Source organism: Formica exsecta, unplaced genomic scaffold (assembly GCF_003651465.1).
Source record: "Formica exsecta isolate Colony F162 unplaced genomic scaffold, ASM365146v1 scaffold233, whole genome shotgun sequence".
NCBI classification, from domain to species: domain Eukaryota; kingdom Metazoa; phylum Arthropoda; class Insecta; order Hymenoptera; family Formicidae; genus Formica; species Formica exsecta.
This window is the reverse complement of record NW_021849616.1, coordinates 1,352,140-1,376,824: the sequence shown is the minus strand read 5'-3', so window position 1 is coordinate 1,376,824 and position 24,685 is coordinate 1,352,140. Positions and strand designations below refer to the sequence as shown.

Sequence of the window (24,685 nt, the reverse complement as noted above, 5' to 3'; positions counted from 1 at the left end):
ATGGTCAACGTGACTTCCGCGTGGGCCTTCTTCATCTCATTATAATTGTGTATTTTATTATAATCCTTTTTTTGTTGCTCCAAGTCTTTTATCTTCACTTTCCAATGCACTCTACATAAATCTATTCCCTCTCTCAAGGGATTCAAATAATCATTTTTTAGCACATTTGTAATACTCCAAATACCCGTTTCATTGTGTTTATCTCTGATAAACAAGAATCTCAGTAAGTTCAGTGCAGTAATAACTTCGTCCGATATCTCCACTAAATCCGTCGAACTTCTGTATGGCAAATTACAAATCTTTTTCAATATCAACTCCAAATTCTTTCCTAGAAACTGGGGATTTCGTGGAGTCGAGTTAAGACAATCAATGATAGAAGATTTAAATATATTAATGATCAAGCTCAATAAACCAGAATGATCACTAATTTCGTACAAATATAAAATAACAGAATATCTAGCTTCCATATTGAATATCTCGATATACTTTTGAAAAATGTGTAATGCTTTTTTTCGTTCTGTATCTTCATTACAATAAATCATTACTTTAATAATTGGCTTAAATAAATCTGAATATATTTTTAGTCCCAACACTTTAGAATCTATAGACCGAGGTGAGATGCGGTTTATAACAGTTTCCATGAAAATTAATCCATTCGAGATTATTATGTCTTCCTCTTTGCAAAGCAAAATTTCAAAAAAATATGCGCATGTTTCAAGAATGTAATAAGGACTATAAATTTGTGGTGCTTTTTTCCAATAGTCTTTGTTGGTAAATATGTAACAATAAAAGTTAGCATAGGCCAAATTCGATACGTTATCACTTGATTCGAAAAGCATACTACGTTTATAACTTTCAGTGTATAAATGTCCATCTTGCACTTTGTTGCGGATGATATTTCTACGACGTTTGCTAACAATGTTCAAAAAATATAATATATCTTCAGTCAGATAAAATGACAGTGTTATTATTTTCTCTGAGAATTCTTTATATGTCGCTTCTTCAACAATGTTTTTGTTCCAGTAGTAGAAAGGCTTCTCGCACAGTGAAATGAGAAAGCTCAAAAGATAATCCCCAAACAGTGATCCCTCCTCGAGTTTAGAGTTGATCTTCACTGCTTCTTGCACCAATGGTTCCAAGAAAGATATGATGTCTTTATATACATTCACAATTCTATTGCTATCAGCATCGTGCAATGATGCTAAATCCTCGATGTATGACTTGATGGTATTGATACACCACTCAATAGCCTTGCTCTTGTCCTGCATTTTCATCATACATATACCTAGTGGTTCCAAGATGGTACAGAATTTAATATCGTTATCCGAACATTCTATTTGTTCTAGGAACTCCAGTACAGTTTCCATAGGATTACACCTCTCTGCTATGATGTTTAAGACATTCTTGCAGCATTCAAATAGTTCTTGTCTGGATTGCGAGTAAAATTCCGTAAGATAAGTAGCGGTGACAGACACAATCTCGCTTACAGAGTCCTCGATTACTTCATTGTCCTCCGTCATAAAAAGTTTCAGAGCTTCCTTAGGCTTATGATCCTCCAGAAAATCGGTGAAGCGCTTGATGAATATTTGCGACATTTTTCCGATTACGAAATATATTTTTAAAACATAGATAGCCGGCAAGAAAACACGTACAAATATTGCACACAGGCAAAATTGTTTTCCAAAAAATATTTTTCTCTGTATATGTGCGTATATATTTTATATTTTCAAATATATTGCTTTCTTCTTTCGATTAATTATTAACTATGTTTTTGTTTCTTAGCGATTAAATAGATGAAGTAGATGTATATTTCTTCTCTCTTCATCCTCTGGACACTCTGGAAACACTGGACACGACAAAATACCACGTGGCTTGCAAAACTGTTTTTGTGAGGTTACAAGTCCCTGCACAAGATCAGGGTATGTATATATTCTCATTGCACAGCTGATGCAAGAGAGAGAGAGAGAGAGAGAGAGAAAGAAAGCTTCAGTTGCTATCTTTTTATTCTCGATATAAAAGAATATTTACGAGTAGAATTTAGCGATGCGATTGCAACCGACGAGTAATTGTGACAGCAACTGAAAATTTTTTTGTAAAAAGAAAATAAATAAATGCAAAGGAAGAAGCAAAAAGAACAAAAATCGATAGCAGAGCAGCTAACACAGAAAAAATTATTTCAACATACTATGAACAAGTCGCTAGAATTCGCTTACCATCGGCTAATGGAAATCTGCTTCGCGCCGAACGAAAAGAATTAAGCATCGCCATATCGCCAGTTGAATTAGATATTAAATGTTATTAATTACTGAATAATTAAATGAACCGCGTGCGTTCATATTATTATTGTCTCCGTAGCGTGTTTGAATTTCGCGTAGTGGTTTCACACTCCGTGTAACGTACTAAGATTGCCACAATTTTCGAAATGCACTATAAGTGAGAATTAGGTTATCGCATAGATATATATAATATATTAGATATATTAGAATTTGGAATTTGGAATGAGGATGACGCATATTTTGATGATAATGAAGAAATACATTACATAATTCATTATTCATTAATGCGCGGTGAATATTGTTGGAAAGATAAAAACTGAGGTGAAAAATCTAAAGGTTTATTCTCTCGAACTCTTTCATGTATAGTGCATCGTTGATTGGTTGTAGCTTACTATTGCGATGAATGAATGCACACTAATGTCGTATTATCGGAACCGTCTGCTAGGTTTTTTGTATATTTGCGAATTGTACAGTGGAATTGTATTATTTGTCTTTTAACCTCAGATTTAGATGCTGCTGTGTCCGACATCAAATGTAATTTGAAATGCGTGATATTATTGTAATGTTTAATTACACCAAATAGAAAAAATACAATCCGAGAATTAAATTTATTTTAAAATGAATGACTCGGAGGAGGAAAATTACGTGACGTTTGGTGTTTCTCTCGAACCTTTGGATGAAGGTTTGTATGTGACGTGTAGATTAATTTTATGTAAGTTTATATTGTCTGATAGATTTATCATCTCGTATTTTTCTCTTTTACAGAAAATATTCCACGAAAAAAGCCTGTTACAATCGAAGATCAATACGCTTACGATGCCCAAGGTAGACGCAGATTTCATGGAGCGTTTACGGGTGGTTTTTCAGCGGGATACTTCAATACTGTCGGTACTCGCGATGGCTGGAGACCGCAGCACTTCAAGTCTTCAAGAAGTAGTAAAGCGGACAACGTTATTCAACGACCAGAAGATTTTATGGATGAAGAGGATACGAGTCTTTTCGGAATTGCTCCTAAAGGAATACAAGCTACTAGCGATTATGCCGATCATGGACAGAAGGGAAAGAAGAGAGAGAGGATAAGTCAAGACAATAACGGACCTATCCCTGGTGCTCCTGTCTTAAAGGAACTTTTAAAACCTGTCAAGTTAGTATTTGCAAAAACTAATAATGGTGATCTCTGCTATTGTTAAGTAATTATTTGTCATTTTTAATTGACGGAGAATTAATAGTACACCGACTATTTATCAATATATTTAATTTTTATTTATATATATTCATACATTTAGAGAGTCAAAGCTATATTAATCTTTGGTATTGCTTGTAATTGCAGAGAAACAATAGGTATTGTCCTGCTCAAGAAGATGGGCTGGAAACCTGGTCAGGGTGTAGGTTCTAGACTCACAAAGAAAGAAAAGCAAAAGATAAAGCAACGTAATGAAAAGTTAAAATTAATACAGGAAAATCCTGAAATGGCAGGAAGCAATTCAGAGGATTCGGATGATAATTCTACTAATATTACTTTCGCACCTGATGATTATGAGCCATTCAGGTGTAAGCCAAAGGACAATTATTTTGGCATCGGCTATTCGGGTCTAGACAGACGGAAAATTCTTTCCGGTCATATCAATCTATTCGATACTCCAGCGTTTTGTGTTCAAGATAAAAATAAGAAATTATCGATTCATGGCCAAGCATTTGGGGTTGGTGCGTTCGAAGCCGATGACGAAGATATATACGAAAGAGAAGATATGTCGCGTTACGACTTTGCCCTGGACCCCGAGCGTAAGACGAAGACAAGATGGTCGCAGGACGCTCCGACTAGCTCGCAAACCGATCGCTTGGACGGTTTCGTTCGCGCGAAGGAAAGATTAGCGAGCAAGAAAATCTTCAAACCGCCAGAATTGCCAAAGAATTTCGTGCCGGTGCACGCTGTTAGGAAAAGCAGATTCTATCCGCCGATTGCAATTCCGGTGGAAAATGGCAAACGCAGAGAGCCATTGAACGCTGTAGATAGGGCACGGATTTTAGAAGATCCCAATGAACGTTCAAAGAAGCCATCATCAAACATATCTGTTGCCTCGAATATCATTTCGAATACTTTAAATTTACATGGCAAACAGCAAACGGAGGAAAGAAGGAAATTGGAGAATCAACAGACAACGACAGGCAACTCATGGCTAGATAAATTAAATGCCAAAAACTTTGTCAAAGGTGGTGTTATAGGTCTCCAAGATGACACGGGTAGCTTGAAAACATTAGAAGATTTCAAAGAAACTGCTTCTGCATCCATACGTTCGAGCGCGGAAACGTCGACGGAACGTGACTCCTCGAGTAAAAACGAAAGAAGCGCAAAATTGTTCTCGTCCGATCCAGACAAACAGAGACGATTCGAGCAATATCTTATTTTCTCTAAAAACGATGAAAGGAATAAACTCGAGACTATTCAACCACTTTCCATGACCGATTGGGAGAGAGAACAAGAACGTACGGAATTCGAACAAGCGGCGAAGCTGGAGCAGTCGAATAATTATATGGTGGATAAGTTTATACATAGCGCTGATGCTGATCACAAGATGGACGAGACGGATCCGGAGAAGGATATAAAGGAAGCAATAAGACTGAAAATGTTTGGCAAACTTACGCGAGAGCGAAGCGAATGGAAGCCCGCGAGTATTGTTTGTAAGAGATTCAATATTCCCGAACCGAAAGTCGGTTGCGCTCCGGTCGCGACGGATCGAAAATCGGCGAGATTCTCCGTTTTTGATTCCTTAGATTGGTGTAATTCATCCAAGTTCACGAAAGCTACGGAACAACAGCGAATACAAGTGGAAGAAGCGTCTCTACTGTCAAAGAAAACAAAAGAGAATGCAAACAAAGCAATTTCCGATACTGATAATATTTCGTCGAATGATTACCAATCTTCAGAGTCCGTTTCCGAGAAATTTAAAATCTTCGAAGCTTCCTACGAGAAAGTTTTTGGCAAGGGTATTCTTTCCACAGCATCGGAAAATGTTAAACAAGACGTGAGCGATAATTTAAAGGATAAAACAATCCAAGAAGTAGGAAATAAGCAAGAAATCGGATCGGAAACTGCAGTTAAAGATCAATCAAATGAGAAGAAGGATTTGTTTAAGGCAATTTTCCTTAGCAGCAGCGAAGATTCCGAGGACAGCGAATCGGAAGAAAATGTTGACAACGAAATGGTCAAGTCGATCTTAATCGGGAAAGATCCGAAAGAAATAAACACCCAAAGAAATATGTCGCCGCCGCGCGGTATCTTCGCAAAATTGGATCTTGATAGCTTGGTGGTGCATCCAAAACAGGTTAATGACGAAAGTACAGCTTCCAAGATTTCGGAAACCAGTTTACCAACGTCTGATGAAATGCGAAACAATCTCGCGGATTGTAATGATGTAATCGATGCTGCGGAGGCCGCGATACCACCAGATATGTACGGTCCGATTCTGCCACAAAGGTTGTTAAAGCAGGAAAGTATTGCGACAACAGAGGCCGGCAGCACGGACCAATCGCTAAAGCCAGTATTTCGCAGTGTCGTGGTATCAAAAACTGCGGATTCGATACCCGGCGGGAAATGGGTAGAACGGGACAAGGCGAAAAAATTAAAGAAAGAAAAGAAGAAGCATAAACATAAAGATCATAAGAGCCCCAAGCACAAGAAAAAATCTAAGAAAGAGAAACGTTCGAAACATTAATTTCTGTTTATTTTTATCCCTAATTCCAAGCTTCATATTGTGAAACGATTTACATGTTAAAATAATTGTACATAAAGACGTCCGAGCTTCTAAAACTCACGCTCCACTAAAACCGTATTATTTTATAGTGAATTTCATTAAACACATATGCACTTATTTTTCTATATATATGGTAGGCACATCTGTAATATAGACTGAGAATATATAATATTTGACTTGAGTTCTATATTTGAATGTCTTATGTAAGTAAGATTTAAAATTATTAGATAATTACAGAAGATAACAAAGGTCCGATTGCAATTCCGGTGGAAAATGGCAAACGCAGAGAGCCATTGAACGCTGTAGATAGGGCACGGATTTTAGAAGATCCCAATGAACGTTCAAAGAAGCCATCATCAAACATATCTGTTGCCTCGAATATCATTTCGAATACTTTAAATTTACATGGCAAACAGCAAACGGAGGAAAGAAGGAAATTGGAGAATCAACAGACAACGACAGGCAACTCATGGCTAGATAAATTAAATGCCAAAAACTTTGTCAAAGGTGGTGTTATAGGTCTCCAAGATGACACGGGTAGCTTGAAAACATTAGAAGATTTCAAAGAAACTGCTTCTGCATCCATACGTTCGAGCGCGGAAACGTCGACGGAACGTGACTCCTCGAGTAAAAACGAAAGAAGCGCAAAATTGTTCTCGTCCGATCCAGACAAACAGAGACGATTCGAGCAATATCTTATTTTCTCTAAAAACGATGAAAGGAATAAACTCGAGACTATTCAACCACTTTCCATGACCGATTGGGAGAGAGAACAAGAACGTACGGAATTCGAACAAGCGGCGAAGCTGGAGCAGTCGAATAATTATATGGTGGATAAGTTTATACATAGCGCTGATGCTGATCACAAGATGGACGAGACGGATCCGGAGAAGGATATAAAGGAAGCAATAAGACTGAAAATGTTTGGCAAACTTACGCGAGAGCGAAGCGAATGGAAGCCCGCGAGTATTGTTTGTAAGAGATTCAATATTCCCGAACCGAAAGTCGGTTGCGCTCCGGTCGCGACGGATCGAAAATCGGCGAGATTCTCCGTTTTTGATTCCTTAGATTGGTGTAATTCATCCAAGTTCACGAAAGCTACGGAACAACAGCGAATACAAGTGGAAGAAGCGTCTCTACTGTCAAAGAAAACAAAAGAGAATGCAAACAAAGCAATTTCCGATACTGATAATATTTCGTCGAATGATTACCAATCTTCAGAGTCCGTTTCCGAGAAATTTAAAATCTTCGAAGCTTCCTACGAGAAAGTTTTTGGCAAGGGTATTCTTTCCACAGCATCGGAAAATGTTAAACAAGACGTGAGCGATAATTTAAAGGATAAAACAATCCAAGAAGTAGGAAATAAGCAAGAAATCGGATCGGAAACTGCAGTTAAAGATCAATCAAATGAGAAGAAGGATTTGTTTAAGGCAATTTTCCTTAGCAGCAGCGAAGATTCCGAGGACAGCGAATCGGAAGAAAATGTTGACAACGAAATGGTCAAGTCGATCTTAATCGGGAAAGATCCGAAAGAAATAAACACCCAAAGAAATATGTCGCCGCCGCGCGGTATCTTCGCAAAATTGGATCTTGATAGCTTGGTGGTGCATCCAAAACAGGTTAATGACGAAAGTACAGCTTCCAAGATTTCGGAAACCAGTTTACCAACGTCTGATGAAATGCGAAACAATCTCGCGGATTGTAATGATGTAATCGATGCTGCGGAGGCCGCGATACCACCAGATATGTACGGTCCGATTCTGCCACAAAGGTTGTTAAAGCAGGAAAGTATTGCGACAACAGAGGCCGGCAGCACGGACCAATCGCTAAAGCCAGTATTTCGCAGTGTCGTGGTATCAAAAACTGCGGATTCGATACCCGGCGGGAAATGGGTAGAACGGGACAAGGCGAAAAAATTAAAGAAAGAAAAGAAGAAGCATAAACATAAAGATCATAAGAGCCCCAAGCACAAGAAAAAATCTAAGAAAGAGAAACGTTCGAAACATTAATTTCTGTTTATTTTTATCCCTAATTCCAAGCTTCATATTGTGAAACGATTTACATGTTAAAATAATTGTACATAAAGACGTCCGAGCTTCTAAAACTCACGCTCCACTAAAACCGTATTATTTTATAGTGAATTTCATTAAACACATATGCACTTATTTTTCTATATATATGGTAGGCACATCTGTAATATAGACTGAGAATATATAATATTTGACTTGAGTTCTATATTTGAATGTCTTATGTAAGTAAGATTTAAAATTATTAGATAATCTTTTTGAAATACAGAAGATAACAAAGGTTTTATTATATGTTGAATTTATATAAATGAAGACACTTTGTCCATAGATGCTGCTGGTTGCGCGAAATGCAATGTTAGCTGTTCGTTTTGGTTATAAAGACTGGTAGTGAAAACTTTCTGGTGCAAATGGCTTTAAAATAAATCAATAACTTCTAGATACAGCCCCAGGTAACTTTATATATTATATTTTCCAAATGATTGCGTATTATACACGTGTATAAGGATATGTACATATGTTTTACACTCACTTATGATCATGCACGGATCGTTTTCGATTTGCGTGCTTTTCTGTGAAAAAATTACATAAAGTGAATGAATTAAATAGAGACTACTTATACTGGATATTAAGACGACATAGATGACAAGGATTAAATAAATCTATTGTGTTCTCGATATGCAAGAATATTATACATGTATATATGTATTTTTCTATTCTTTGCAAAAACTTAAACGTAGACTCTTTACATATACCATCTGATATTCATCGTATGTAGATATGTACCTTAAGCGTACGTAATTTTATGCATACCTGATACCGACTATACTCTCTCTGAGTATACAGTATCTAAATACGAATTTGAGCAGTCTGCCTTTTTATTATATTTTCGAATATAATACTATATTTTCGGGAAACAATAATCATGATGTTTAGATAAAGTATTAAATCCTTTAGTAAAATTGCACATACGAGATTATTAATCTGATGTCATGGAATTCCTAGAAGCAGGTCTACTGGAATTACCAGTTTTTTTGTCTACACTGAAAAGGCATTGCAACATGATTATCTTCACTTTTTAATAAATTTGTATAATTTTAACACATTTATTAAACAATAACTCAATTCTTTTTTTACATACCTGCTGCTTCTTGAACCTCTTTTGAACATAGCTGTTAACTTTTTCTTTAAATTTTTCTTTTCCATCTTACTGCTTTCATTGATGCTGGTTTCAGAACCAGATGTCTGTCAAGTATTCGATTATTTTAATAAATTATGTTTTATATGAATAAAAAAAAATAGTTTCAAATATTTAAATCTTTTCTTGCCTGGAGCGAGTAGTCGGTCATGTTCGGGTCATCTACACTAGACGATTTAGTTAACTTATGTGTTAATTTTCGTATTATCCCTTTACCATATTTTTTGTCCCGGTCTAACATTTCGCTCTTTGTCGATCCTCCGGAAAGACGGCTAAACAATAGTAACAATAGCAAACTTTATTTAAAAGTATTTGCTATTTTATCAATGTTACGAGTATGAGCCGAAAAGTATGTAATATAAATATATAATATGTGTAATATTCGGTATACCTGTCTACGCTGGAATCTCTCTGTAAACTAGCTCCGCGAGAATCAATTTCCGATCCCTCCAACGATTGCATGCTCGACAAGTTGCTATCGGTGCCCCAAATAGCTGGAGACTAAATTTTTTGGATGCAAAAGTGAGTAATTATTATCAAGAAGAGATTTCAATAATAAATTATCATATTTTGAATTATAATTTTATAATGGATGCTGCATATACATAAATTTATTTAGACATAGAATTGTATTTAGAATCGAAATTTTTCTCAGTATAGTTATAAAAAATTACACAACTAATAAAGATATAAAAAATTATATTTGTATGCGACGCATTTATTTCATACAAAAGAATTAGATATTTCTCATATTTCATGAAAGATTTTTCTGTATATGAAACAATTTGTACTCACCTCCTGACGCCCAGATGTTTGTTCCAAGGAGAGACTCTTTCTCTTTAAACGTGGTTTAGTACGATTCAATACCATTCCTTTTCCTGGATCACTCTCTACTGACGTTGATCTAAAGATCAGCAAAAATATAATATTTTTTTGTATTCTTGAAAATTTGCAAGAGAGATATATGATCGAATATATAAACAACTACAAAGCTCACCTCTTTCCCATTTTTTTCAATCGCATTGCATTCGTTTCATCTGTCATTTTCTTCGATTCTTTAAGTTCCTTTGCTACGCCCATTAATTTTTTAATAGTGTACTCTAATTTTTCTGTTCTTTCTCCGAGTATTGATGTTCCAACTGCAAATGTTTGTGTATAATTTAATTTAATATAATTATTTTAATTTAATATCATAATTTTAATATTATTTAATTAATTATACGAATGTTCATATTTATGCCTTTAATCGTCTCGGCGGAGTTGGTGTATATGTATCGGGCGTTCCATTTTCTGTTATATTAGTATTTAATTCAGGAAACAATTGTAGTAAATCCTGAACTCGTTGCATAAGAGTATTGATGTTGCGCAGCTCAGTTTGCTCCAATTTACATTTGTTTAATATCACTTCTTTGAGTTCCTGTCTCTCCTTTTCGTGCCGCTCTTTCTCGCGTCTCATCTTCTCATTACTCGTTCTTAATTTCGCATGCGCGTCCCTCAGCTCAAGTAGATCGCATTGCAGCTAGATCGATCATTGCAGTCACGATTAAGAAAATAAGAATTATTGTCTCTATTTTTTAATAATTATATTTTAAAAGTATACTTTCAAATGTTTAAGTCAGTAATAGAGTATCTAAATTATACCTCTAATAATTTTTTCTTATTCTCTTCCTTTTCTTCGTCGAATACTTTCTTTAATTGATCTTGTCTCCTTTTATTTTCAAGTCGCTCTTTACTACGTTCTCTCTCTATCTGTAAATTAGCATTTGTAGATGTGTAAAAAATCTGCGAATTGACTATGTTATCTGATTTATGCATTAAATTGTGCTAATCATTACTTCAAACAATGTTTGCCGCAAATCTCGCGCTAGCGTTGCCGTTTCCTGTAGCAATCTTTGATGTTCTTCTCTCTCTTTCTGCCAAGCTAACTCCATTCGCACTTTCAATCCTGGAATTTTCGAACGTCCGCTTGTAAGCAATCGCTCCTCCTCCAACTGCAATTGCAAGAAATGAATATGAATATAAGCAGATTTGCAAATGTATTATTTACATTTATTTATTTCTTAATTACCTCATTAATTCGGGATTGCAATTCGGAGACTTTAACGTGACTAGCAGATTTTTCCGAAACCAATTCAGCCTTTAACCTGGAAGCTTCCAATCTTGTTTCAGAAAGTTCATCTTCCATGCAACTGATTTGTTTTTCTAGCACTAACACATTAGCTCTAGATGATTCTTCATCCTTAAAGAACAGAAAAATTTATATATATATATATAACATAATATTTCATAAATATATAGTTGATGTTATGTTAATATAGAAAAATAATTTTACGCGAAAAGAATTGTCAATATTAAAAAATGTTAACATAAGATACACAAAAAAGTATCTTGATGTTAAATTGCATCATTAGCTGCTTACCTCGTCCGACTTTCCAGAGGATGCATTGGATAGTCTGCCTTGTCTCGTGGACTTTAGGTCGCCTATAGTTTTCTGCGCACCTTCCAACATGTGTTTGTAAGTATCACGTTCGCGTTTGTATCGTGATAATTGATTTTGGATTGCCTGTATCTCATCGTTGATCGCCGTAATCCTATGCTCGTAGCGCATTTTACATTGCGCCAAGTCCGCCTTCTTGGCTTTCTCCATATTTGTCAAAGCATTCTTTAATTTTCGAATTTCGGATTCTAATGCTGTAGTATCGGGTGTCAATACTTGATGAATTTTTGATACTGCTTCATAATCTTTCAATTTTGCAGATAAGTCGTCATTCTACAAATTAAAATAATAGAAATTTATATTTATAAAATAAATATAAGAGAAAGAAACAATATATAAAAGCAAGAAGATATGTGGAATGATGAGATTCCATGTATTTTCGAGGTGACGGGAAATTAGATATAATACGTACTTACCATTTTCCTTACATCTTCCAATCGTTCCAATAAAGTGGCATTTTCTTTCTTTAATGTATTAATTTCATCATTTAATTCTACCACAATAATTTTATTCGGTAACTGATTCTCACGGATTTGGCTCTAAAATTATGAACCAAAAAAAATGAGAGTTTTGAATGAGATTTGTAATAATGTATACCATAACATTTAAACAATAATAAAGCTTATATACCTCTAGAGCAGATTTCTCTAATCGCCACTCGTTTTCTCTCGTTTTCATCGAGTTACGTAACTCATCAAGTTCTGTTTGAATACTTTTTAAATCATTTTTATACTCCGAACATTTGCTATAATAAAACGTAAGATTAAATAAAGAAAGTTACACGAAGCATTGACTATTGTTGACAGTGAATTCTTACTCCTCACATAGTTAGTGTCGAATTGCTGTTTACCTATTCAAAGATTCATTTTCTCTTTCAAGTTGTAGCTTTGAGTTCATAAGCTCTTGATATTTGTTAGTTAGAGTCTCTTGATCTTGTTGTTGTTTTTTAATGTCATTCTCGAGATCTGAAAATTTTATCGCATGTAATAAATTTAGAGGACAAATTTAAAAGTAAAGAGATAAAATTCAGAATAAAATATTTAATATAATATTTTTTGATACTGTACTTAAAATTTTCTCATTGTAAGTCTGTTTCATCTCATTCATGCGCTTCGTATTTTGCCCGGCTTTTTCTAAGGAAGCTATTTTTTTCTTGAGTGCCGTTATTTCGGTTTCTTTCGCTTCTTTCTCATTGTCAAGTTGTGATGTTAATTTTTCACTTTCTTGTTTAAGCTTCGCAATTTCTGCACTTAGATCTGTGATTTTTGTTGATGTGGTAGATTTTGAATTCTCTAATTCTTTCTTCAAACGTTTCACCTCAGCATCGAGTTTAGTTTTTGTCTGTTCCATCTATTTTTACCGAAAAAAATAAAACACGATTGTGTCAGATATATCTGAGAGAATATATTATATATAGGATCATAATTAAAAATTTTTAATATACTATAAAAAAATATTAGATTAGACATCAAAATAAAAAAAAATATACTTACAGATGTTATAGATTGCGACATTTTCGATTCTTTTTCGTTATACGATGACAAATCATTCTGTAATCGTTTACACTTTTCTTGCTCTTGTGATAGTTTTTCTTTTAAATCATTTATTATTTCTTCCATCTTTGTACTATTTTTCTCCGATGACTTAGCAGTTTCTATAGTAAAAAAATTGTGTTATGTACAATTTATATTCACATATACATATATGCATATATGTATACATAAACGTATATATAGTGCATAAATAAAAATATTGAATATTTATTGAAGAAACCGCAATTTTATAATTAGATCACAAATATAATGTAAGTTTTACCGAAGTCTTTTTTTAGTTGTACAACCTCATTATAAATTTTTAATTTCTCAGCTGATAGCGACAAGAGTTTCGATTTCAACTTTTCTTTCTCTTCCAAAAGCGCCAGTTTCTCTTTGTCCCATGCTTTTCTTTCAACTTCTCGTAAAGTAGTTGTTTCGTCTAACTTTTTTTTCACTGTAATAGAATTTAGATATTAGATGCGTTTAATCATCTGTATAATTCTAAATTGATTGATTTACCATTTTGTAAATCCAAATTTTTAGTATCTTCTACTTTAACATTTGATTGAACTTTTTTCTTTTCCTTTTCACTGGCCAATTCTTTCATAGCAGACTCGAGTTTTTCTTTAAGCAGTTCATATTCCTTTAGAAGTTTATCGTACTTTAAATTATTATCTTTCGGCTTCACATCCGGTATATCCACATTGTGTCCGTTTTTAATGTTGGAGAAGAGATTCAGCATGTCTTCTAAAGAGTGTTGGTAATTGTTCGGAATATTAATATGAAATGTGTTTGATTTTAGCAAAATTTATAAAAGTGCAACAAACCCATTTCCTTCTCCATTTCATCAACCATCTTTTTGAGTTGCATTTTTGTTGTGGAGTCTGTTGCTTTCTTTTGCGTTCTCTCCTGGAATGCGTTACTTACTTTTTGCAGAATTTCTTCTGTTTTCTTCATCTAAGATAAGGATAAGAGATAAGATAGAAAGATTTTACAATATAGATTTACAATCAATCTCTAGTGAATATAATTATGTATAGAATACAAAAAACAAAATTATTTTATATATATTTGTTATTCTTTTAATATTAGTTTAATAATATTTTTTTTAGTTTTTTAATATTATATTTACCTCATCATATTTTTTCTCTAGTGTGGATCGTTCATTTTCTAATTCTTCAGTTTTGCGTTCTACTTTCCTCAGTTTGAACGATAATATTCGGCAATTTTTGTTTGACTGCTCCAAACTTTTTCGCAAACGGGTATACTCGTCTGCTTGTTCATCCCTTATGTATGAAAATTATATTCGTATAAATAACATATATTGCACTGCGATATGTGCAGTGTAACCATTGGAATTTTGTCGTATTTAAGTATCTCTGTTCCTTACAAACGCGTATGAAAAAATGTGATACAAAATTTACGAAAGAAAAAAAAGTATGACATTTCACATAGAGCTGTTTAAAAATCCAAAAAAAGCTTGTGAAATTTTAATGTAATTCTCTCATTGTCTCTTCGTTTATACATTTTTTGAGTCCCGTTTGCAAAAAGTAAATGTGATCCCACAAAAAGCAAAAAATAATAAAAAATTTATTAATTTTACATAAGCTCGATTACCAAAGAAGGATACCCCACGGTTCCGTATTTGACGAAATACGAGGGTGTCATCGTGTTAGGATCACATACGTCGCAAATCTGTCCAAATCGTCGTCCTGCAACAATCCATATAGCTCATTTTGCAAAAGATTTTGATCTTTTTGTTCGAGGCACATTTCATTGCCGACATATATAAATTTTCAAATTTTTACATGAAACACAGTTCAATTTTGTATACGAAATATTATTTTGCATTGTCCTGTGTATAAAAATGTTCGTGTGAATAAAGATTTTGAACATTAAAAATCTTTTTGCAAAAAATGATATACAGCAATAACCTTTACCAAAAGGAACAGAGATACCGATCTTTTGATAAACATATAAGAAACAATGTTAAAGAACGTCAGTTAACAGAATCATTCATTACATACAGAAACAATAACGAGTCGTACTTCATAATTAGTAATGGTTCAAGTAAAACATCGTCAACATATTAGTCACCTATGTAAATTCTGTAATATTAAAGATTGCCATTGTTATAGACGATAATTTTAAAACAAAACTATAAAGCTATAGTATTTTTATTAAATTGATTTATCTTACACATATCATAAAGCAACATATATATAATGAATGTTTTTAATAAAGTGATATATAAAAATGGATGAAATAATGTTATTAAATGTAAAATAATATAGATTGTAATTCTCTGAAAAGTACAACAGATAACATGCATAATACATCACAAAGCGGAATAGTAGGATACTTAATGGTATTTTTTATAACGCAACAGAATGTAATACCTAAAATTATCCTGCAACTCATAAATCTCTTCTTCTAATTGTCTAATTTCTTTTTTCATATCCTCGTTTTCGTCCATTAAACTTTCACAAAGATTTTCCGCCGCCTTAAGTTTCGAATGTAATTCGTCATGCGTTTTGTCCCTTTCACCCCTGTACGGTCTACTAATTGTTTCTTTCTCCAAATTTTTTATCTTTGTCAATAATGCATTTTTCTCTTGTACAAGTGCTAAAACACGAATATGATATATGATGATTAAATTTAAACAAATTTTTCAAGCACGATAAGCGAAATAAAGAATATTATTTTTAATGTAGAGAAAAAGAATTTTTCTATTTAATGCACTTTTTGCAAAATTGAGAAACTAATACCTTCATTTTTCTTTTGTAGTTTCGCCACTTCGCTCGTCGATGTTTTGTTCGACATCGTCTCCATAGTCGACAATCGACGCATCAATATCTCGCTCTTTTCTTTTTCCGCCTTCTCGCATCTCGCTCTCATATCATTTAATTGGGACTTTAATTTCTCTATCTCATTCTGCGAGGGGTAAGCATAGCCAATAATTAATCGGAATTATGTTATTTACGTACTTAATTGTGTTTAATCCTCTCGGTTCTGACTTTTATAAATATAATCCATATGCGTTATATAAAACGTGACGGTATATATATAACGGTGGGTTTGTACTACAGTAATTCAATACGTTTTTATCGGTGCATTCTTATATATGCGAAGATTTCTTTTCTATCATATAAACGAGTCAGATTTAAGAGAAGATTAAAAATATGTATATATTTAATATAAATATCTGTATATAGAGGGATTTTGAAATCTTTTTTTAAACTTATTTTATATTATATACAGAAACGTAACTTCTGATTGTATAGAGAGTTAATATCTGGATAAGTTAATCAACATTTAAATGAACTAGTGCATTTAGTAAAAGTTTTTGATGGTATCGCATGTGCTTCATAAATGAAAACATTATGAAGCTGGTGTATATACAAGTGCATACAATGATACACGATGGACGACATGTATTATAATTATTATTAATTGCAAGATAATTCGTGTACGTCAAAGTAACCAGAGCGATGGTTGTCTCACCTTCTCGGACTCCTCTCCTTTTACCATGTCATTATCCAAGCCATCCTCAACCACCTGTTTTGGCGGTGCTGGCCGTGATTTCCTTACCTAAAGTAGTGTGATAAATGAGAGCGCAAAATGGAATTTTATATTTGCTCACTTTTATCATTGAATGTCACTATACTACCGTTTGCTGTATAATTAAGTCGGTATAAGACATTTTCATATAAAGAAAAAGTTTACAAGCGTGCGTGTGTTTTATTGCGACAACAAAAAGCATTCCATGCACTAGTAATTTAAATAACGAAGAGATACCTGAATTATAAATTCTACATCATTCGAAGTGCCTCCATTGGTGTTGCTTATAACATTCTTTATTTGAAGCTTTGCTGGTTTTCTAACATCTGTAACAATAGAGTTTAAATTGACATAAATAAAAAATTGGATTTTTTTAATTATTAATTTTCTAATTAATTAATTAAATATATTATTATCCATATTTTTCGTTTTGATTACTTTCTAATTTGGAAGCATTTTGGGCATCCTTATCTATGGCAGAAAGATCCATTAAGGATGTCCATCCAGTTGTCGCTGCTGATTGCGAATAATTGTTCTTTGTTTCATCTTTCGCCAAATTCGTAGCGGAAGACCACGTCCTTTTGCTCTCGGGACCGCTTTAACATTTATTCGTGATAAGAGTTAATATAATTTAAAATATATGATTTAAACTTTTAAAACGTATTATAAGATATTAGTCAAATTTCGAGAAACACGCTGACAATAAATGCGCGTTATGTAACAATAAGTATTTTATTCAATCTATGATAACAGAACCTACCGCGATGAATCCAAAGAAAGACTAGGCGAAGAAGACGTGATATCTCCGAGACTGTTTCTTCTTCCGCCATGCTCTTTATAGTCTCTGAAGATCAATTCAAACATATAATTCGAGATACGCGTTTTTTATTATCTAAAGTTTTCGCTTTCAAAAATTAATACCTGAAACACCGTTTGCAACGCGTTGGCCACCGTACTTGCGGATGAAAACCCAAAGGGCAAAGAGGATCGCCTTTCTTAGACGAATACATAGAGTGCATTCTGTGTACAAATGTTGTTTTTTTTCAGTTGTACATTTTTATACCATCTGCATTTAAAATTAAACGATTGTATATTTATGTTTTCGAGTAAAAAAGAAAGATAAGAGCAAATAAAAAGAACGTTTAATTATCTCTATAATTAATCTAACGTAAGAGAAATATTTTTACGTCTTAAAGTTTCCTCGGTACAGCTAACATATTTCTATTTATCTTATCTATCATTAATATTATTTAAATGCAAAAAAATTTATAAAAAAGCGTGAAAAAATAAAAAAAAAAGTAAAATGATATTTTAATTTCTTAAAGTACTTTTATTAATAATGCATATTTTTCTATTTTCTTGTGTACATTTATCTCTTAATTGCATTACATGATTGATTTAATAACATTGTTTACGCAAATGCAATCAGAGAAGAGCAAAAAGAAAAAAAAAACTGCAACGCGTGTGAGAAAAATATAAATACAGTTGATACGCTGCGAGATATCTCATCAGAAAAGAAAGAGCAAGGATTTTTGATACATTTGCGAATTTTAATCATCTTTTAATTCTTATTTTCTTATTCTTAATTTATGTTTACATAGGCATCTATCTAAAATTATTAGTGAATTGAAAAAAAAAACCCAAAGCAAGAATTACATTGTTACGCATCATTAATATCCATCAATGTAAAAATGAAAAAATATATATAATTCAAAGATCATTTTTTCATCTATAACACATCTGAAAAATCTAGAGTTATTAAATTTACATTGTTTTAAATTTCTATTTTATAAATTATAGTTTCGAAAAATATAATATTATACGTATTGCCGAGAAATAAAAAAAAAATATTGGTACGGAAAATTGCTAATAACAAAATGATTTTAATTAGCGAATTCTTTGCCGGACTGTACTATCATCTTTACATATTTTTTGCCATGCATACATACATATAAAAAGCACCTGGAAACCATGCATATCGGCGATTTATTTATGAAAATTCAATGCCGTTTTTCCTCTTTTTTTTTTCGATTTCTTATCTACTAAGATAGAGAAGAAAGATAAAAAAGACATTATAAAGAAAACACCGCGTTGTACGATCGCGATAATATCGGCGATTTATTTATGAAAATTCAATGCCGTTTTTCCTCTTTTTTTTCGATTTCTTATCTACTAAGATAGAAGAAAGATAAAAAAGACATCATAAAGAAAACATCGCGTTGTACGATCGCGATCTATCAGTAGTCTATATATCTCTTACGCAATCTATTAGAATCGATTGTACAATGCTGCTACTTACTGGATCGATACCGATATTAATGCACGAATATAGCGGATCCGACGTGAATGAAATTTATCCTAAGCTATGCCAATCGGTCGGTCAGAAATGGGGGTTCGTTGTCAGGGTTTGTTTCATTCTGAATGAACACGATAATCTCATCGTATTTGCGTAATCGGGCAACACTCGCATCGTTTAAAATAGTCTCTCGCAATCTCGTTCCTCCTGAGAAAGAGAAAATTCGTTTCTACACGCGGATCTTACGCATCTCTTCTTTTTTTTACGCGTCTACGTAAGATTCCAATGCCGCGTACATCACTAATAGCACTGACACAGCTCCGCTATTACGGGGTTTATCCGTAGCCGAACTAACTGTGTGCGGGTATATTTTGGACCTACGCCAAAATGTATATTTATCTCTAGCTATAAATATAAGGAAGCGGCGAAATACATTCAAAACTATGCACGCGCGTATATGTATACGTTTATATACGCACGCGTATCTGCGAAACGAAATTCTCTCTATTCAATTTTTCACCTTAATTGCGCGAGCAAAAGCAACACGCCGTGAGTGAACTTGAAGATTAGCAGAATTTAAATTTTCATTTTTTGATCGTACGTAAGAAAGTGATATATTCCACGATGGAATTTGGAAAATTGTCCAATTTGGAAGATTTTTCGTTTTATCTATCTATCTAGAAAAATCTATTATATTATTGTATATATTTTAACGATGCACACATTTTAATATAACACACACATACATAGTAGATCTTTCTTTCGAGATTTTGTACCTCAAGCATTCCGGAGTAATTAATTAGCTGATCAATTCTATGCATTTGCATATATCTGTAGATATTAATAAATTTATTATAAATAGCTTTCGATAATAGATATGTGCCGTGTTATTATTTTAATATTTGCCTATTTTAATCTTCGAACTTAAATAAGATTTTCATATAGAGTCAAAAGAATTTTTGGTATTATGATAAGAGGAAAGAAAATAGTATTGCACGATCACTGCATGAATGATTATAATAAATAAATAATTATATTAACATAAACTATATTAAAAATTGTTATTTTCAAGCTAAACTAAATATTCACAAAATGCATGTTCACAATAAAAAATATGGCGAAAAAAAAAAAAAATATATATATATATACATATAAAAGATAGAAAAGAATTAAAAAACTATTTATTTTTGTCAACTTTTATTAATATTTTGAAACATTTCACCAGTCATTGTACAAAAAAGTATAAACATAGTATATAATACATATCAATATATTTATTATAACACCTTATGATAAAAGTGATTAATATATCGAATGAATAAAATGTCTTAATATTTCATATATATCATGTCATTTATCCCTGACCACTTTAATACAATGAGAATTTATTGTATATTATTGAAATTTATTTTTTTCCAGAGAATAACTCGAAGATTTTAATAAAAAATGTTTTTATCCGCGCTCGATTTTATATTTTCGTATATGTATACATATATTTCAGATATGTAAGAGAAATGTAAAACTAAATTTCTCTTCACAATATTTATTAAGCTCATATCTGTTTTTTATTCTTTTCCCATATAAAGATGTATTACCTTTATCTATAAAAATATTCCATGCTACTCTATAGTTGTATTAAAAAATATGAATTCTTAATGATTATGGAATGCTAAATAAAAAGTTAAATTTTCCGATAAAATGTAAATTTGAGAAATAACTATTTTAACATAAATCGTCAATTATAAAAGAATATTTGATTTATATACATTAAATTATTAAAAAATATATATAATATCTTTTACATGTATTGTAAAAGTGTACCTTGCCAAAAGCTCTACAAATTTTCAATATATATATGATTAGACTCATTGTCTATTTAACAGAAACAAATGAAGCTCAACTTCATATCCAAGAAAAAAGATCTTACTTTTCACAAAAGATTCTTCAAAAAGTTATCTTATCTAGAATAACAAATGATAAGCACAAATCTAATTCATTTATATTGTTTATGATGTATTTATATAACTCCATTCATAATAGAGCAAATAACTGCATATAATCTTAAGGAATGACGATGCAATTATATTATACTTCTCGCAACAATATATAGCTAATTCAAAAATAATTGAGCTGAAAAATAAAATATAAAAAATAATTTATACAATCAATAGTACATATACACTTATATTGGTTAATCGGTACTTAGATGCAAGGTCTTTGTATCTAATTGATCTCAATTCAAAATTTATAAGTTACTTTTTCTCTCTCTCTTCATATATACAATCTTCGTATCTGTAAAAATTAATTGTTTGAGCGATTCTCGAAAGTTTATTATTAATTTGCACAATATTATATTATTATCTTGATTTTATATGTGCTCAAGATACATTTTAAAAATATGTTACAAGATAAAAATACGTTGAATTGAAGAGAGAACTTCTGTATATACTTATATGTCTTGATTATTTATATTCCAGAGATTGTATATTTGTATATATATTGTATTAAAACTATTACATGCAAATATCATATACACGAGCATGTAATATGAAACAAGTTCACTATTAATATATCATAAAAATAACTCTTTCTGTATCTGTCAATATGTACAAAAGATTGTCTGTATCTGTTTATTCCGATTAAAACTTTATCGAGAATTTAGGTCATATAATTACATTCCATGTGATTACATATTGTAAGTATGAAACTCTCGATTAAAAACTTCCCATTTTGATAACCAAATCTATTTGGCAAAGATAAAACGCGCGAGAAAGAGATATGTTTTGTGCATCACGATTATATGCGCCCTATTATATAGCAAATTTCGCACTTCATATATCTTACAATCTTGAGCGAAGCAATTCAATTTTCTTAGCGGCACGTTTCTGCAGATCAGGCAATTTCATAGCGAGTCCCAAGTTTCCTTGAATCTTAACTTTTCCTTGGAAGAAGGCTTTTTGTGGATTCAATTTTCCAGAGATAAAATCGACAATGTCGGTGTCGCTAATCGTAAAAGTGACGTCGGGTTTGATTTTGCTATTATACTCGACTTTTCCTTTACCTGTTTTAGCGTCCACGACCCAATATCCTTCGGCGCCACCGGGGCCGTTTATAACTTTAAATCCGTAGATGCCGCGCACTTTAGCGATTAGATCATCCTCGTCCTCTTCCATTGCGATCGCCAGCGTTTTGAACAGCACGTTTGCTTGGAACATGTTTGGATCGGCGGCGAGATTCACGTGTTTTCTAATCACCGCTTGTTTCGGGAAACCTAAGCGATAAAGAGCTACGACGACCGCACCACCTAAACCTATGTTATGTTGCAGCGCCAATTTCGCGCCCTGCACCTGCCTCTTGCCGGCCTCGCCCCGAAGTTGCCAGCAAAGCTCGGCGCATTGCGCTAATCCCGTAGCGCCCAGTGGATGCCCCTTCGAGATTAAACCACCGCTAGGATTCACGACGTACTTGCCGCCGTAAGTGTTGTTTCCAGAGTCTACCATCTTGCCACCGTGCCCGGCAGGACACAATCCCAAAGCTTCATAAGTGATTAATTCGTTTATGGAGAAGCAATCGTGTAGTTCTATTACATCCACGTCGTTCGGTTTGTAACTAGTCGATGTGAAGACCTTCTCGGCTGCGTTTCTCGTCATGTCATATCTGCAAAGTATTATAATAGCAAATTATTTTTTCGTAAATATCCAAGTGTTTTCGTTAAAGTAAAATGGTTTCTATTTTTTGTACCCGACAATATTCATGCACGAGCGAGTGGTAAATGTCGAAGACTGATCAGTGGACATTTCCATAGCCACAATTTCAACAGCTTGCGACTCTAGACGATGCTTTCGAACAAACTCCTCATTAGCCAGAACAACAGCTGCTGCACCGTCAGAAGTAGGACAACACTGGAGTTTTGTTAATGGTCCAAATACTTTTGGAGAATTCATTATTTGCTCCAAAGTATACTTTTCTTGAAATTGTGAATAGGGATTGTTTATAGAATGCAAGTGATTTTTATATGCAATCTTTGCAAAATGTTCGAACTTTGTGCCATATTTTTTCATATGTTCAATTCCAGCATTACCAAACAGTTGAGCAGTAATGGGACCTTCAGAAATACCTACAATCAAACATGAAATATGTAAGTCATCATGTATCAAATATTATTCTACCTTATATTTTAGAAGTCTATAACTTACCTGCAATGTCTGCCATTAGTTCAACATGTTTATCCATGGGATTCGTACGATCTGAATATTTTGACATTAGTGACCCACGTTCCATCTTCTCAAATCCAAGTGCCAGGACACAATCGGCATTGCCGGTTTCGACAATCTGTTTACCGAGATAAAGGGCTGTGGAGCCGGTGGAGCAATTGTTGTTGACATTGTAAATGGGACATCCGCTGAGCCCGACCTCGTAAATGGCCCTTTGACCGCAAGTGGAGTCGCCGTAGACGTATCCAACGCAGACGGCTCGGACACTGTTGTAAGTTACATGCGCGTCCTGTAAGGCTTTGGTCACAGCCTCCTTCGTCATTTGCGGATAATCGAAATTCTCTCTCCGGCCGGGTTTCTCAAATTTGGTCATCCCGACACCGATCACGTATACCTTCGGTTTATGGACCATCTTGACTATTTCTTCCGATCCAGAAAAACACGAGGAATATGAGGAATACCACACGGGGAATTTCTATCGAGTAAGAGCAAACGCATATAAAAATGCTATGCGACTTTCTTTTGCGTTTCAGATCGCGGAGAAATCGCTAAATTGCGAAAGAACGGAAAAATAAAAAAAAAAGTGACGATGCACGCAGACGTAGCAGCTGCAAAACTGACGGCAATTTGCTGATCTTCGGAACAAACACGTCTCTTGGACTTTAATCTTTAATCCTTTATTGTATTATGATAAAAAGATTGCGATATTATAATGACGAAGCTATTTCTCGGTTATGATAAGTGATGACCAGTCTATGGACTTATGGGTGACAATCACATTCGCTTCGGTGCGATCTACGCTCAAATGATAGACTAGATCGGAGATCGGACGATCGTATTTTTCTCCGAGAAAAATACTTATACCAGTATACCGCACGAAGCGCTACTATGTGCCAATCACAGCTCTCTGATAACGCTGTCTAAAAATGGCCTAATGCGAGTATCTTATCCTTAGAACATATATAAATGGAAGGGGAATAGCAGGCTGAAAAGTGTCGAAGGAAGTGAGAAAGAAATCGTAGTTGCCTCTCTCTTGTGAGTAACTACACATATAAGCATCGTGTCTCAAGTATACATACTTTTGTGACACACACATGGCCGCGCATGCGCACTTTTGAGCAAAGTAACTCACAAGAGAGAGGCAGCTATGATTTTCTTTCTTACTTCCTTCCGACATGTTTTTCTATCGGGAAACAAAGGCATTCCCCTTCCATTTATATATGTTCTAAGATTTTATCAAGTATTTTTTTATCATTATGTAAAGTACATAAATGTTGCATTTGTCTGTACGAGAAGAATATTATAAATTGATTGATAAGACTAATATTTAAT

The 24,685-nt window shown here is 33.5% G+C and overlaps 6 protein-coding genes across 8 annotated transcripts in view; 2 read left to right on the top strand and 4 right to left on the bottom strand.

Annotated features, from left to right (window-relative positions):
• Nucleotides 1-2,454, bottom strand: part of LOC115235752 (ubiquinone biosynthesis protein COQ9, mitochondrial-like) — a 6,864-nt gene extending 4,410 nt beyond the window's left edge. Inside the window, exon 1 of the mRNA XM_029807708.1 lies at nucleotides 2,214-2,454. Within this exon, the coding sequence (XP_029663568.1) occupies nucleotides 2,214-2,268 (55 nt within the window). The 5' untranslated portion in view covers nucleotides 2,269-2,454. The remainder of the gene's footprint in view (nucleotides 1-2,213) is intronic.
• A 217-nt stretch (nucleotides 2,455-2,671) lies between these two features.
• LOC115235751 (G patch domain-containing protein 1 homolog) lies at nucleotides 2,672-8,728 on the top strand. Its single transcript, XM_029807706.1, has 4 exons — nucleotides 2,672-2,958; nucleotides 3,042-3,420; nucleotides 3,607-6,277; nucleotides 8,336-8,728. Exons 1-3 carry the CDS (start codon nucleotides 2,895-2,897, stop codon nucleotides 5,987-5,989), a joined length of 2,826 nt encoding a protein of 941 aa, XP_029663566.1. The 5' UTR covers nucleotides 2,672-2,894; the 3' UTR covers nucleotides 5,990-6,277; nucleotides 8,336-8,728.
• LOC115235732 (G patch domain-containing protein 1-like) lies at nucleotides 6,159-8,728 on the top strand. The gene is made up of 3 exons (XM_029807679.1): nucleotides 6,159-6,173; nucleotides 6,256-8,279; nucleotides 8,384-8,728. Exons 1-2 carry the CDS (start codon nucleotides 6,159-6,161, stop codon nucleotides 8,035-8,037), a joined length of 1,797 nt encoding a protein of 598 aa, XP_029663539.1. The 3' UTR covers nucleotides 8,038-8,279; nucleotides 8,384-8,728.
• Nucleotides 8,029-10,385, bottom strand: LOC115235754. The gene is made up of 7 exons (XM_029807711.1): nucleotides 10,248-10,385; nucleotides 10,046-10,154; nucleotides 9,642-9,751; nucleotides 9,381-9,522; nucleotides 9,194-9,297; nucleotides 8,866-9,095; nucleotides 8,029-8,624 (listed from the first exon to the last, which is right to left on the bottom strand). The coding sequence occupies exons 1-6, from the start codon at nucleotides 10,328-10,330 to the stop codon at nucleotides 9,032-9,034; spliced, it is 612 nt and encodes a 203-aa protein (XP_029663571.1). The 5' UTR covers nucleotides 10,331-10,385; the 3' UTR covers nucleotides 8,029-8,624; nucleotides 8,866-9,031.
• A 98-nt stretch (nucleotides 10,386-10,483) lies between these two features.
• On the bottom strand, nucleotides 10,484-20,217 carry LOC115235750 (COP1-interactive protein 1). Of its 3 annotated transcripts, none has more exons than XM_029807702.1 (22): nucleotides 19,143-20,216; nucleotides 17,765-17,909; nucleotides 17,604-17,687; nucleotides 17,282-17,439; nucleotides 17,081-17,169; nucleotides 16,787-16,873; nucleotides 16,051-16,216; nucleotides 15,682-15,907; nucleotides 14,415-14,568; nucleotides 14,110-14,239; nucleotides 13,802-14,029; nucleotides 13,563-13,736; nucleotides 13,241-13,401; nucleotides 12,815-13,097; nucleotides 12,598-12,712; nucleotides 12,378-12,492; nucleotides 12,164-12,286; nucleotides 11,670-12,020; nucleotides 11,319-11,489; nucleotides 11,086-11,241; nucleotides 10,892-10,999; nucleotides 10,484-10,769 (listed from the first exon to the last, which is right to left on the bottom strand). In XM_029807702.1, the coding sequence occupies exons 2-22, from the start codon at nucleotides 17,860-17,862 to the stop codon at nucleotides 10,485-10,487; spliced, it is 3,462 nt and encodes a 1,153-aa protein (XP_029663562.1). In that variant the 5' UTR covers nucleotides 17,863-17,909; nucleotides 19,143-20,216; the 3' UTR covers nucleotide 10,484. The 3 variants fall into 3 exon arrangements, with proteins under 3 accessions (XP_029663562.1, XP_029663563.1, XP_029663564.1); XM_029807703.1 differs by having other exon boundaries at nucleotides 17,765-17,863; XM_029807704.1 differs by lacking the exon at nucleotides 16,787-16,873 and having other exon boundaries at nucleotides 19,143-20,217.
• Nucleotides 20,218-20,933: 716 nt separating this feature from the next.
• Nucleotides 20,934-24,176, bottom strand: LOC115235753 (non-specific lipid-transfer protein). The gene is made up of 3 exons (XM_029807710.1): nucleotides 23,336-24,176; nucleotides 22,881-23,256; nucleotides 20,934-22,796 (listed from the first exon to the last, which is right to left on the bottom strand). Exons 1-3 carry the CDS (start codon nucleotides 23,763-23,765, stop codon nucleotides 21,980-21,982), a joined length of 1,623 nt encoding a protein of 540 aa, XP_029663570.1. The 5' UTR covers nucleotides 23,766-24,176; the 3' UTR covers nucleotides 20,934-21,979.
• Between the last annotated feature and the right edge of the window lie 509 nt (nucleotides 24,177-24,685).

Excerpts from the sequence above, each read along its gene's own strand:
- LOC115235750 (XM_029807702.1), bottom strand. The coding sequence starts at position 17,862 with ATGCACTCTATGTATTCGTCTAAGAAAGGCGATCCTCTTTGCCCTTTG. Across the intron at positions 15,908-16,050 it reads ACTACAAAAGAAAAATGAAG|CACTTGTACAAGAGAAAAAT; the intron begins GTATTAGTTTCT and ends TTCGTGTTTTAG. Across the intron at positions 13,402-13,562 it reads ACAACTAAAAAAAGACTTCG|AAACTGCTAAGTCATCGGAG; the intron begins GTAAAACTTACA and ends TTTTTACTATAG.
- LOC115235751 (XM_029807706.1), top strand. The coding sequence starts at position 2,895 with ATGAATGACTCGGAGGAGGAAAATTACGTGACGTTTGGTGTTTCTCTC. Across the intron at positions 2,959-3,041 it reads TCTCGAACCTTTGGATGAAG|AAAATATTCCACGAAAAAAG; the intron begins GTTTGTATGTGA and ends TCTCTTTTACAG. Across the intron at positions 3,421-3,606 it reads GAACTTTTAAAACCTGTCAA|AGAAACAATAGGTATTGTCC; the intron begins GTTAGTATTTGC and ends TTGTAATTGCAG.
- LOC115235753 (XM_029807710.1), bottom strand. The coding sequence starts at position 23,765 with ATGGTCCATAAACCGAAGGTATACGTGATCGGTGTCGGGATGACCAAA. Across the intron at positions 23,257-23,335 it reads ACTAATGGCAGACATTGCAG|GTATTTCTGAAGGTCCCATT; the intron begins GTAAGTTATAGA and ends GTTTGATTGTAG. Across the intron at positions 22,797-22,880 it reads TCGTGCATGAATATTGTCGG|ATATGACATGACGAGAAACG; the intron begins GTACAAAAAATA and ends AATACTTTGCAG.
- LOC115235754 (XM_029807711.1), bottom strand. The coding sequence starts at position 10,330 with ATGGGCGTAGCAAAGGAACTTAAAGAATCGAAGAAAATGACAGATGAA. Across the intron at positions 10,155-10,247 it reads TTGAAAAAAATGGGAAAGAG|ATCAACGTCAGTAGAGAGTG; the intron begins GTGAGCTTTGTA and ends GCTGATCTTTAG. Across the intron at positions 9,096-9,193 it reads AGAGGTTCAAGAAGCAGCAG|TGTAGACAAAAAAACTGGTA; the intron begins GTATGTAAAAAA and ends ATGCCTTTTCAG.